Raw genomic sequence first — 12,863 nt, forward strand, 5'->3', positions numbered from 1 at the left:
GAGTGTTCTGATTTCGGGCGTGTAGTTTTTCCTCTCTACAGGTCTTCAGCTGTTCCTGTGGGCCTGTGTCTTGAGTTCACCAGGCAGCTTTCTTGCAGCAGAAAATTTGGTCTTACCTGTGGTCCCGAGGCTCAGGTTCGCTCGTGGGGTGCTGCCCAGGGGCTCTCTGCAGCGGCAGCAACCAGGAAGACCTGTGCCGCCCCTTCCGGGAGCTTCAGTGCACCAGGGTTCCAGATGGTCTTTGGCTTTTTCCTCTGGCGTCCGAGATGTGTGTGCAGGGAGCAGTCTCTTCTGGTTTCCCAGGCTTGTCTGCCTCTCTGAAGGTTTAGCTCTCCCTCCCACGGGATTTGGGTGCAGAGAACTGTTTATCCGGTCTGTTTCCTTCAGGGTCCGGCGGTGTCTCTGGCAGGGGTCCTGCCGCTCCTGGGCCCTCCCCCACGGGAGCCCAGAGGCCTTATACAGTTTCCTCCTGGGCCAGGGATGTGGGCAGGGGTGAGCACTGTTGGTGGTCTCTTCCGCTCTGCAGCCTCAGGAGTGCCCACCTGACCAGGCTGTTGGGTCTCTCTCTCACCGGGTCTGGGAGCAGAGAGCGGCTGCGGGCCGGGATCCGCGGGTGTGGGACTTCCGGTAAACACAGAACGTGCCCGGTCCTAGAGAAATTCTGTTTCCGTGTGTCCCAAGCTCACCAGGCAGCTTTCTTGCAGCAGAAAATTTGGTCTTACCTGTGGTCCCGAGGCTCAGGTTCGCTCGTGGGGTGCTGCCCAGGGGCTCTCTGCAGCGGCAGCAACCAGGAAGCGAGAATTTCTTATATACATTTCGAGTGTTATTCCCTTTCCCGGTTTCCGGGCAAACATCCCCCTCCCCCCTCCCCTTCTTTATGGGTGTTCCCCTCCCCATCCTCCCCCCATTGCCGCCCTCCCCCCAACAATCTAGTTCACTGGGGGTTCAGTCTTAGCAGGACCCAGGGCTTCCCCTTCCACTGGTGCTCTTACTAGGATATTCATTGCTACCTATGAGGTTAGAGTCCAGGGTCAGTCCATGTATAGTCTTTAGGTAGTGGCTTAGTCCCTGGAAGCTCTGGTTGCTTGGCATTGTTGTACATATGGGGTCTCGAGCCCCTTCAAGCTCTTCCAGTTCTTTCTCTGATTCCTTCAACGGGGGTCCTGTTCTCAGTTCAGTGGTTTGCTGCTGGCATACGCCTCTGTGTTTGCTGTATTCTGGCTGTGTCTCTCAGGAGCGATCTACATCCGGCTCCTGTCGGTCTGCACTTCTTTGCTTCATCCATCTTGTCTAATTGGATGGCTGTATATGTGTGGGCCACATGTGGGGCAGACTCTGAATGGGTGTTCCTTCTGTATCTGTTTTAATCTTTGCCTCTCTATTCCCTGCCAAGGGTATTCATGTTCCCCTTTTAAAGAAGGAGTAAAGCATTCATATTTTGATCATCCGTCTTGAGTTTCATTTGTTCTAGGCATCTAGGGTAATTCAAGCATTTGGGCTAATAGCCACTTATCAATGAGTGCATACCATGTGTGTTTTTCTGTGATTGGGTTACCTCACTCAGGATGATATTTTCCAGTTCCGACCATTTGCCTACGAATTTCATAAAGTCATCATTTTTGATAGCTGAGTAATATTCCATTGTGTAGATGTACCACATTTTCTGTCTCCATTCCTCTGTTGAAGGCCATCTGGGTTCTTTCCAGCTTCTGGCTATTATAAATAAGGCTGCGATGAACATAGTGGAGCACGTGACTTTTTTATATGTTGGGGCATCTTTTGGGTATATGCCCAAGAGAGGTATAGCTGGATCCTTAGGCAGTTCAATGTCCAATTTTCTGAGGAACCTCCAGACTGATTTCCAGAATGGTTGTACCAGTCTGCAATCCCACCAACAATGGAGGAGTGTTCCTCTTTCTCCTCATCCTTGCCAGCATCTGCTGTCCCCTGAGTTTTTGATCTTAGCCATTCTCACTGGTGTGAGGTGAAATCTCAGGGTTGTTTTGATTTGCATTTCCCTTATGACTAAAGATGTTGAACATTTTTTTAGGTGTTTCTCAGCCATTCGGCATTCCTCAGCTGTGAATTCTTTGTTTAGCTCTGAACCCCATTTTTAATAGGGTTATTTGTCTCCGTGCGGTCTAACTTCTTGAGTTCTTTGTATATTTTGGATATAAGGCCTCTATCTGTTGTAGGATTGGTAAAGATCTTTTCCCAATCTGTTGGTTGCCCTTTTGTCCTAACCACAGTGTCCTTTGCCTTACAGAAGCTTTGCAGTTTTATGAGATCCCATTTGTCGATTCTTGATTTTAGAGCATAAGCCATTGGTGTTTTGTTCAGGAAATTTTTTCCAGTGCCCATGTGATCCAGATGCTTCCCTAATTTTTCTTCTATTAGTTTGAGTGTATCTGGCTTGATGTGGAGGTCCTTGATCCACTTGGACTGGTGTAAAGTTTTGAGACTGCTTCAATATGCAAAGCACAAATTCTGTGTTGGATGTGAGAACACCGCCCTTCAGTCCACAGCTTGTCTTTCATTCCCTTTCACCCAGGTTTTATTTATTAAAATTTAATTAAAACCATATGTTATTTCATGTATAGCAGTGTAGTGTCCATTTTAAATAGCAGCAGGACAGAATGACTTACACTGAAACAGAAGAATAAAGGGAAAGGATTTAGGTTACAAAATCCTTCCCCCACCCCCAAATTGTTTTAAAGTCAATTTTCTTGAGTGAATTGTGTGAAAATGTTTTCAGTGACTAGCTGTGTCAAGTTTCCATTGTATCAATGGCCAATTGACCTAAAAAGAAAGGACAACTTGCGCTACCATGCCTCAAATGAATAAGAAATGTTAGATTCTTTTAGATGCAGACAAAAAGAAAAGAAGGAGGGGGGAGAGACAGAGAGAGAGAGAGAGCGAGAGAGAGAGAGAGAGAGAGAGAGAGAGAGAGAGAGAGAGAGAGAGAGAGAGAGAAGTTAGAAGTTCATGGTACTCTAATACTCAGGATAAATCTGTGATATTTAAACTAGAATAAAAAATTATCCTATTTTATGTCTCATGTGTTATTTTTTTCTATATTCTGTCCTTCCTCGTCATCTCATTTTATCCCTTCTTGGCTTCCTTTCTACAGCTCAGACTCCACCCACACTTGTACTGTTTACATAGATACATATACACATTATGGGCTAACATCGCATATGGAAAAAGAATTATTTTTCCCTTCCTTCCTTCCTTCCTTCCTTCCTTCCTTCCTTCCTTCCCTCCCTCCCTCTCTTTTTTCTTTTCCAGTTTAAGCGATCTCCCTTAACGCTATCTCCATGTACATTCATTTTCCTACACATTTCAGTTTTCTTTACAGTTGAATACTTATCCATTTTGTATGTGAACCATCCATTCATCTGTTGAAGGACATCTAAGCTAATCTCATCCCATAGCATTTGTGAATATTGCAGCAATACACATGCTTTAAAAAAAATCTCCATGATAGTTTATGGAGACCTTTTAGGATATGCACAACAGTGGTTCATGTGGTATTTCTATTTTTATTTTTATACTGATTTTCATAATGCCTGGATTAATTTGTGCTCCCACCATCACCAAATAAGGGTTCTCCTTTCCCCACATCTTTTTTCAACATTTGTTGTCAAATTTCTTCATGGTAGCCGTTTTGGAGTGAAGTAGTATCCTAAGTTCATTTTAATTTGTATTTCTGCAATTAACACATAATGACCATTTGTGTTTCTCCTTTTGAGGTCTATTCATTTCATCAGTCCATTTGTTTATTGGTAGGAGGGTTTTAGTGTTCATTGTTTTGCCACTCCTTGTAAATTCTTGATATTAGCCTTTTGTCTGAAGTACAGCTGGTAAAGATGTTTTCCTAGTCTTATGTGCTGTGTGCTCTGCTGATACATTCTTTACCCATTGTGCTGTTACATTTTGTCAATTTGACATTAACAGAAGTGACTTAGGAGGAGGAAACTTTAGCTGAAGAAATGCCTCTGTCAAATTGTCCCAAAGGCACATCTGAGTAGCATTTTCTTAATTGTTGATTGATGTGGAAAGTCCAGCCCACTATGGGTGGTTCCACCGCTAGATAGGCAATTCAGGGCTCTATAAGAAAAGAAGCTGTGTTCTTACTCCTTAGAATCACTGTGGCCATTTGTGCTCTTTTTTGGTTTCATATGAGTTTTTGGATTATTTTTCCTATATCTGTGATTTTTAATGTTTCTTGTCTTGAGTGATACTGCAGAACTGTTTTAGTAGTATAATATTGAATATGTAGATTACTTTTTGATGAAATTAATTTTGCCAATATAGGAATATGGAAACTCTAGATTTTTGACACGCTGGTCCTTAGAGTTAGTTCTGGCACCTGTGGGGCCATATGGAACTAACCATAATTTATCTCTGATTAGTATATTTCCCTGTGGCTCTCTGCTAGCCTTGAACTCTCCGGTTCCAGCTACCTGGTAAAATCAGGGCTCTAGAAGTCCAGCATGGGCTGGCCTATCACGGCTCCCTACCATAGACTCTGCCCACAGTCCCAACTACCCAGTGAAATCATGACTCAATAAACTGTATTTTATCAATCAGATTTACATGTTAAATTCTCAATCTACAATACAACCACACAATAAACTCACAACCAATTGATAAAGATATAAGCCGCCCATCTAGATAAGATAAATTGAGCTACAGAAATCCATCCTTAAGAAATATTCATATCAGCCTGTATCTATATAGAGATACATGACGAGGATCATTCACATATTCCTCCATGCTGCTTCTCCTCCTCTTGCTTCCCTCCTTGCTGTTACTGTGTTTAAGGACTTACCTTGCTTTTCCTGGCTGCTATTGTGCTACTTCCATTTTCTTGCAATATTTTTGTCCTGTTTGGGGTAAAACTAGCTTCTAAACTGCATGCAAATGTGCTTCACTTCCTATGTTCTCCCAAAGCAATTGTGGAGAATCAGTGTTAATTCTTTAAAATTTTACTAGAATTTTCCAGTGAAAATGTTTAGGTCTGATGATTTCTTTCCTATGGGTTTTTAAATTATGAATTTGATTTATCTAACAGTTTTGCTTGTCATGTTGAATGACTCCTGGTATATTTATTTAAAATATCCATTTTGAGCATGTTTTGTGTCCAGCATATTTCAATGATGTGTCCCATTTTATTCTTGATTTTGAGCACTTTTGATGTTTTTGTTACTTGTATGAACAGTTACTTTTATTGATCTTTTTGAAGAAACAAATTTCTCTTAAAATTGACTTTTGTAATTTTTCCACTTTCCGTTATTGATTCTGTTGTTGCAGTGATCATTTCCTTCCTTTTGCTTGCTTTTCCTAAAGAGTGTTTTCTATTCTGATAGCCCTAGGCATTAGTTCCTTCCCTACCCCGCGCACATGCCAAAAAACAAACCCCAACACCAACAGAATGCTTTTCCTAATATCAATGCTAAATATGCTGTCTAGTTTCTGTCTATTCGTGTAATTTTTACTATCTTTCTAATATCGATATGGAGTCCAACTCCATTTTAATCAGAAAACTTAACCAGTTTAGTTTCCACGCCCATTCTTGCAAATGTAGAAACTTGGTTTTGGCATCTTGTGTCTGTGTTGAAATCTTGCTGGGATTTTTTTTTTTTTTGTATGACTGGAATCCACAGATCAGTTTTGGAAAAATTTGATTTCTTAACAATACTGTCTTTCATGCTTCAGAGTTGATATATTAATTTAATTAGAGCTTTCATTTATTTCATTAGTATTGTTTGGTTTTTATACCTATAGACCCTACACAGATTCTTAGGAGCTAAACTTCAGTCTTTAAACTTTTAATGCTTTTATGAATAGTACACAAAATTTCTGAATTCTAATAACTTATTACTAGCACATGGAAGGACAATTAATTTTGTATGTAGTTCTCTTAGCAACACAGTTAAGTTAAATTAAATTCAGTAACTCTAAGAAAAAATTTTGGCATATTTATTGGAGTTGTCTATGTAGATAAGTCATTTGCAAGAAACCATTTCGTTTCTTGATTTTAGAACTGTTATCCATAGAATCAACAAGTGAGGTTTTATAAATTTTAAACAGTTTTCACAGCAAAGGTAACTATCTTCAGAGGAAACACATAGGCTACAAACTGGGAGAAAATCTCTGTGATATGTCAGGCAGCACGCTGATCTCTAGAGTATACAAAGAAGTGCAAAAAAAAGTAAACATTGAAACATAAAACTGACAATAAACAAGGAGGTTTATGAAACAAGCAGATAGTATTCTTTAGAATGTTCATCATATTTGGCCATCACAAAATGCAAATTAAAGCTATTTTGAGAATCCATCTTTCTCCAATCAGAAAAAACTATATACTAAGAAAACAATTGTTGCCTACAGATCAAAATGTAGAACCCCCAGCTCCTTTTCCAGCACCATGTCTGCCTGCTGCTGCCATGCTTCCTGCCATGACAATAATGGACTAAACCTCTGAAACTGTAAGCCAACCCCAATTAAATGTTTTGTTTTGTCAGAATTGTGGTCATGGTGTCTTTCACAGCAATGGAAATCCTAACTAAGACAGACACCATACCTAGCTTTGCATTTTTGCTTAGAATAATACAAAAGTAGTTTATATTATGTGCATATGCTTCATTGGACTAGAATTCATATGCAATGGTCTCTAATGCACACTACAACTGCTTACTTAATATGTTCTGACCTCACTTTTCATCCATTCCCTACATTAAGCAGTATATGTCAAGATCATTCAGTATGATATTATCTTCCAGGATAAATGTCGTTTTTGGTTTTTGTTCTTCCTGGTTAATGAAAATTCTGATCTTTATTACAGAATATACTTGCAGCATCACATTCATATAACCTGTAGAATGAGATGCAATCATAAACAACAATAGACTTTGAAAATGCATCACATTTCTAGGTTTGAAGCACACAAAAAATAAAAGATAGCTGCTTTACTCTTGGCTGAACAGTCATCCTTCCTCAATCAGATGAGACAAACAGAAGTCCAGCCAGCTTACAAAAAGGCAGATGTCAAATTATGCCAGAATTTCCATGGTACATTGTGATGACTGCATGGTATACTATCTGGTGATCATTTTCAGGAACTTTTGCAATGCCATTAGTTTGCATTTTAGAACAAAAACTATTCTTCCACTTCTGGGTCATGAATGTATGGAATACTGAGAGCTAATAATTCTAACAAAATAAAATATATGTTGAAATTCTAACTCCCACTACCCAAGTATGACTTTACTTGGAGATAAAGGTTTTACAGAGGTAATAACTATAAAATGAAGGTATTGGGGGCATAGCCTAAATGATTATGACTTTTGTATATCTAGAAAAGGGGGAGAGAGAAGATGGTTGACATAAAGACTCAGGAACAGGCATCCATATGTGCAATGCAAAGAGGCCTAGGAAAAAGATCCTTTCCTCACAGACTGTCAGAGCCAGCCCTGTTCAGAATTGTTTTGCCATTTTCTAGCTTAACCTCTAGAAATGGGGTTTCTATTTTCCTCCTCTTCCTCCTATTACTACTACTACCACCATCATCACCTCACCTCTAGCACCACCACCATTATGTATTTGGTAGTGGTGGTGGTACTGGGAATTCAACAAAAAGGCTTACCTTTATGCTACTTGCAGACCTGAATTTATGTATTCTTGAAGCTGCCTAGTCTGTGGCTTAAGCCTTCCAAATCTCCAGTAATATATTATAGTGACCCTGAATAACCACCTGTTCTAAAGGTTCTTCCTGAAGGTGTAATGGTTTATACCCTCTAGACAGGGAAAATTGGAATCGTTTCTTTCAAGCACCTGCTTTATATGTGTGAGGGAATAAGGGTATGTGTAAGGGAGTTGTGGAGCATACCAATAAAGAACGAGGGGGGGGGGAAGTCCTGGAGAAGTGTTCTCCAGACACTGCAAAGGCCCCAACATGTACAAAGCTTACAGTTTTCTTTCTAAATTCTTTTCCAAGATGATTATGCCATTGATATTATGGTTTTGTGGTCAGTTATTTTTTTCCTCTGATCCTAGAAATTGAACCTGGAGTCTATGTAAGTGCTATGCCATAGTATTTTTTTTAAAAAAGAATATTAACTCTTGGACTGGAGATGTGACTGAGTAGTTAAGAACACTGGTTACTCTTCCAGAGGACCTAAATTTGATTCCCATTACCCACATATCAACTCATAACTCCAATTCCAATGGATCCCACTTCCTCTTCTGGCTTCCATGGGGACTGTTTACATGTGGTACATAGACCTACATTCAGGCAAAACACCTTTACACAACAAATAAAAATGAATAAATCTTTTTAGAGAAGATTAATTCTTATCCCTACCATAATGAAAGACATACTTCACTACACCTACTATTTTTGCAAATTGCAGAACATTGTAATGCACACTAGTGTTTCCAGGGTTGATGTGGTCCAGGCAGCCCTAACAAGCTAGATATTGCTCTAAATAGGCTAATTAAAGCGACAAATAATAGTAGAAAACAGAGAAAAAAGGTTTATTCAATGTAGTGATATTGGGAAAAGGAACAAATAAAAGAATCATTTACTACTCCCCACAAGCTTGTCTTTGGGTATTAATGTAAGTTTTGAAGACATGAGGTATGCATAGCTATAGACCAGGTGAAGGTAGGGTCCTGTTCATCATTAACTTGTCAATGTTTTAGATTCCAGCTGTCCTGCAGGGTGAAGTGAGAAGTCAGAACTGTGTGATAAATCTTTCTATAAGACAAGTTGCTCCAGCCTTTTTCTTCTCCCAGCATGAGACTCCTGTAAGAATTATAATTCCTTGGAAATTAATTTTTTTTCAACTTTAATAGATATTATTTTGTATTTATATAGCGCCTTCTTCAAGAACCTTTTAAATGCTTTACAGACTTCCTCTCTAATTAATCCCCACAACAACCCTGTGAGGTAGGTATTACTCCCATTTACAAGAGGGAGACTGAAGCACAGAGAGGTTAGGTGACTTGCCCAAGGTCACACAGCTAAGTTCACTGCAGTCCCTTGCCTCCCAGCTCCCAGCCACATCCCTCACGAGAGACTGCTTATGAAGAACATCTTTACAGAAAGCATCAGGAGGAGCATGTTATCAAAGTGAGGTCTTCTATGGTCATCATGGAAAGAAAACCCCGAGGGATGCTGATGGCTGAAGCCACAGGCCGCTACAGCACATTTCCTTGCCCCTTCCTAAGCCACCGGCTCCTGTCTTGAGTAACCTTCTAAAGGTAAAATCCTCGTGACAGAGGCTGATGATCGCAAGTGGGCTCCACTTAGAATATTTACTTTAGTTATGATAATTCATAGAAACTCTTGTTCTAATATACAAAATTTGGGACGGCTGCCCAAGCAAACATGTACATAATTACAGAGCAACCAGCCTTGTCCAAACTCGCATCTGCCCTCATAATAATCACAGGCAAACAATCACCTGAAATGTGTGCTGGGTGGGTCACCTTTCTTTCTCACTTCTTATACCTGTTATCCCAGTCCCCAACCCAAACCCTGTATGTTTTTTTAAGTTTACTGAGTTTCTGATAAAATTCAAAATGTCTTACTCAGATCCATCTGCACTAAGGATAAAAAGTAAATTTAGAGCCAACACCCAGGATTCCGTCCCCTGCAAACCGTACAGCACAGACCTGAGCCAAGCAAGGCTGCCTGCCTGGAGCTTGGCCCCCTGCTATAACTTGCCTTGTGGAGAACTTAACTAGGCTTTTCCTGCTTCAAAATAACGTGTGCAAGCAGACACAGTACTTCAGGGCTGCGCACGGCAGCCTCAAGGCCTCAGCCCTACTTTATGCCTTTTCTTTGAACACAAAGCTGCAGAGAATGCAGTTCTGAATTCCAACACAGTCTGGTGTGGGCCCGACGGGCGTGTGCTCTCTCGCGCGCAGCTCTAACCCCCGTGCTCTTGGTTGCCGTTCTCTGTGCAATGCTGGCAGATCACGAAACCCAGCCAGGGTAAGGCTTCAGAAACTATCAAAATGAGTTTGCCAAAAGGTCATCTTTTTCTCCCAGCACATCTGTCTACGAAGCCCGATTAGCTAAGTGACCCCGTTGCAAATCTGCTTATGGGATGAATAGATGAAGTCATTTCCTGAGCTAAAGGTAGAAAATAAATGTTAATCATAGCAGCACAAAAAACATTTCTTTTTGCTGTTTTCTTCTCAGTCAACAGTTTTAGTAAAATAGCTTTAGAAAACCAGGGGCTTTATCAACAGGCCGCCACCACACTATGAGGAGTGTGTGTGAGGATGGCTACACAGAGTCTGAAGCTGGACTTTGAGTAGAATCCTCAACCACTTACTGCAAGTTACATTCAGCCACTGTCATACACTTGATGCCTGGCCATATGTGGAGACTCCCGTACTGTTCCCTAAACTCCCAACAGATCTAGCTGTAAGTGTCTGAACAGCGCTCTAATAGGACACTCAGGTCAGGAGGGCGAGGGGCTTCTTTTTGAGATTACTACACTACCAAAATGTAATCTTCCAAAGGGCTTGAGCTGCCCTGGCTGATGGGGTTCTGGCTGCTCTATTAGTCCTTCCCAAGGCTAAAACAGGACTAAAGACTGCCACAGCTGCACGCACCGACGTCCTGGGGTTCGGGCTGGCAGCAGGCCAGCCTCATGCTGGGGCTTCCTTTATCACTCTAGCAACAGGGAACTCCTACTTCACTGCATTTAAAGCTTTAAAAAAAAGTGACAAACTATAACCAAGGAGCAAGTGCTCAGCCAGAGACAGTCCCTCGGGACAGCACTGACCCCGCTCACTACGATCCTCTCATGATTACCTTAGTGATTCAGTTACAATGTTCAGTTCACCTTGAAAACAGAAACGGACAACAGGACTGCCTCAGCTGACAAACAAATCAAATACGCCAAGACTAGCTGGTAGAATCACGGGCACTTCATACAATGCTTGGACTCAACCAGTTTAAGTAAAATAAATAAGGAAAAAAGATCATTACAAAGCCAGTCTCTCCCCTTGGGGAATCAAGAAGCCAGTTTTGACCAGCTGTTCCCTCCATGTACATACACTGTATATGATCACACGCTTCTCCAGAGAAGCAGGTATCTTTGACCTCCTGACACTGGGCTCCGTGTCTGTGCTCTGTGCGTCAGGAAGGCAACTGCAAGTGTTGGGCCCAAAGGTACTTTTCGGGATGCTTGAAGAGACCGTCACTGCTCCATGCACAGTGCACGCACGCATCCCGCGCGCTGGCGCACAGTGCGGTGTGCTCAATCACCCTAGCACATCCTAACTCCTCCACTGCCCTCCCGAAGAACTCACATCATCCTTGGTGCGATGACTACGGAAACCGTGTCGGCAGCTGGCAGCTGCTTCACAAGAGCTGGTATCTCTGATCACGTCCTTGTGTGGAACTGCAGACAGCATGATTCCTGAGCAAAAAATTCAACTAACGTGACCGGAAGGGCGTGTTAATCCAGCCTTTGCTTTATTGTATGCAAAGTGAGCTACTGCCCTGAGCGTCCTGCGTCTGTCTGTCTCTCTTTCTCTCTTCTTAAACATCAGCTCGATCCTTTCGGAAGCAACCAGAGAAGCAAGCAGAAGCTTCTTTCCACTGCGGCACCTTTCAGTCCCGAGACTGAAAGTCCCGAGACTCAGAGTTCTTGGAGATGTCAGATGTCAGTCCGTAGAATTCTTCAATAGCTTGTGCGTCTATTTTTTCTACAATGTCGTCATCAAATAACAACCAAAAATCATGACTCTTAACTATTGCAATATAATGGCCTCGATTGGGACCACTTCCACAGTGAACCACAACAGCGACCAGGTCATACATTCTGTCAGGGTTGGTTGCGTCTCCTGAAGTGTTAAACAGACGGAGTTCTAAAGGAAACACCACCCGGTAAGAAAGCTTTGTATATCGATGAAGCTGGTCCATGTACTTAAACCTCTTCAGGTGCAGAGCCAGGATCATGGGTAGTTTCTTTTTTTTTTTTTTTTTTTTTTTTGGTTTTTTTTTTTTTTTTTTCGGAGCTGGGGACCGAACCCAGGGCCTTGTGCTTCCTAGGCAAGCGCTCTACCACTGAGCTAAATCCCCAACCCATGGGTAGTTTCTTAACTTTCATCCGTTTGTGTGCCTCCTGCTTGCTCCGGCATTCTTCACAGTAGTATTTGTATTCACTGCACAGAGTCTCCGTGTTACTGAACCCTCTTAGGCAGTGAGTGATTGATGTGTTTTGTTCCACGTCAACAGAAAGGTCTAAAAAATCTTCATCTTTGCTGCTTATAGTTTCACAAGTAAGACACCTGGTTTCATTAGTTAATGTTCCCTGAAAAATCTCGTGGACCCACGTTGGGTCTGGCGTGCTGTTGTTATCCTCGCTGTCCACATCCCCGTTACGTAATCGGCCATTTTGCTTCTCCTGCTTTCTTTCTTCTTGTAGAATATCAGCAATTGTATTGAGTAGGTAATTTAAGAATTCATGGGCATCTTGTTGCATGTAGTTATCAAACAGCTCGTTTTCCTTCCGCAATCTGGTGATGAACTTCTTGGGCGGGATCACGCCGACCTTCTTCTTCTGGGTGGCTATGCTGTGGAAGAGGTCTGCCAGGCAGGTGAGGAGGCTTTCCTTTTTTCTGGGCTGACTCTTGTATGCCAGAACTTTGTCCCGAAACGGACGACAAAAATAAAGTGCTTGGAGAATGGAGTTGCAGTAGCAGGTATTCCCAAAATTGACTAATCCAAAATAGTGCTCGTTGACCGGAAACTGTTCTGGACCAATCTCTTTCTCTAATGCCGAGGCATTGGCGCCCATGGTACAGATGGAGGCGAATTTGGAGACTGTCAT

The 12,863-nt window shown here is 41.8% G+C and overlaps 1 protein-coding gene across 1 annotated transcript; it reads right to left on the reverse strand.

Annotated features, from left to right (window-relative positions):
• Positions 1-8,854: 8,854 nt before the first annotated feature.
• On the reverse strand, positions 8,855-12,863 carry Usp12l1 (ubiquitin specific peptidase 12 like 1). Its single transcript, XM_087601063.1, has 2 exons — positions 12,133-12,863; positions 8,855-12,002 (listed from the first exon to the last, which is right to left on the reverse strand). Exons 1-2 carry the CDS (start codon positions 12,861-12,863, stop codon positions 11,642-11,644), a joined length of 1,092 nt encoding a protein of 363 aa, XP_087457189.1. The 3' UTR covers positions 8,855-11,641.

This window comes from Rattus norvegicus, chromosome X (genome assembly GCF_021556685.1).
Source record: "Rattus norvegicus strain SHRSP/BbbUtx chromosome X, alternate assembly SHRSP_T2T, whole genome shotgun sequence".
Taxonomy (NCBI): Eukaryota; Metazoa; Chordata; class Mammalia; order Rodentia; family Muridae; genus Rattus; species Rattus norvegicus.

Excerpts from the sequence above, each read along its gene's own strand:
- Usp12l1 (XM_087601063.1), bottom strand. The coding sequence starts at position 12,863 with ATGACAGTCTCCAAATTCGCCTCCATCTGTACCATGGGCGCCAATGCC. Across the intron at positions 12,003-12,132 it reads GCACACAAACGGATGAAAGT|AAAGAAACTACCCATGATCC; the intron begins TAAGAAACTACC and ends AAAAAAAAAAAA.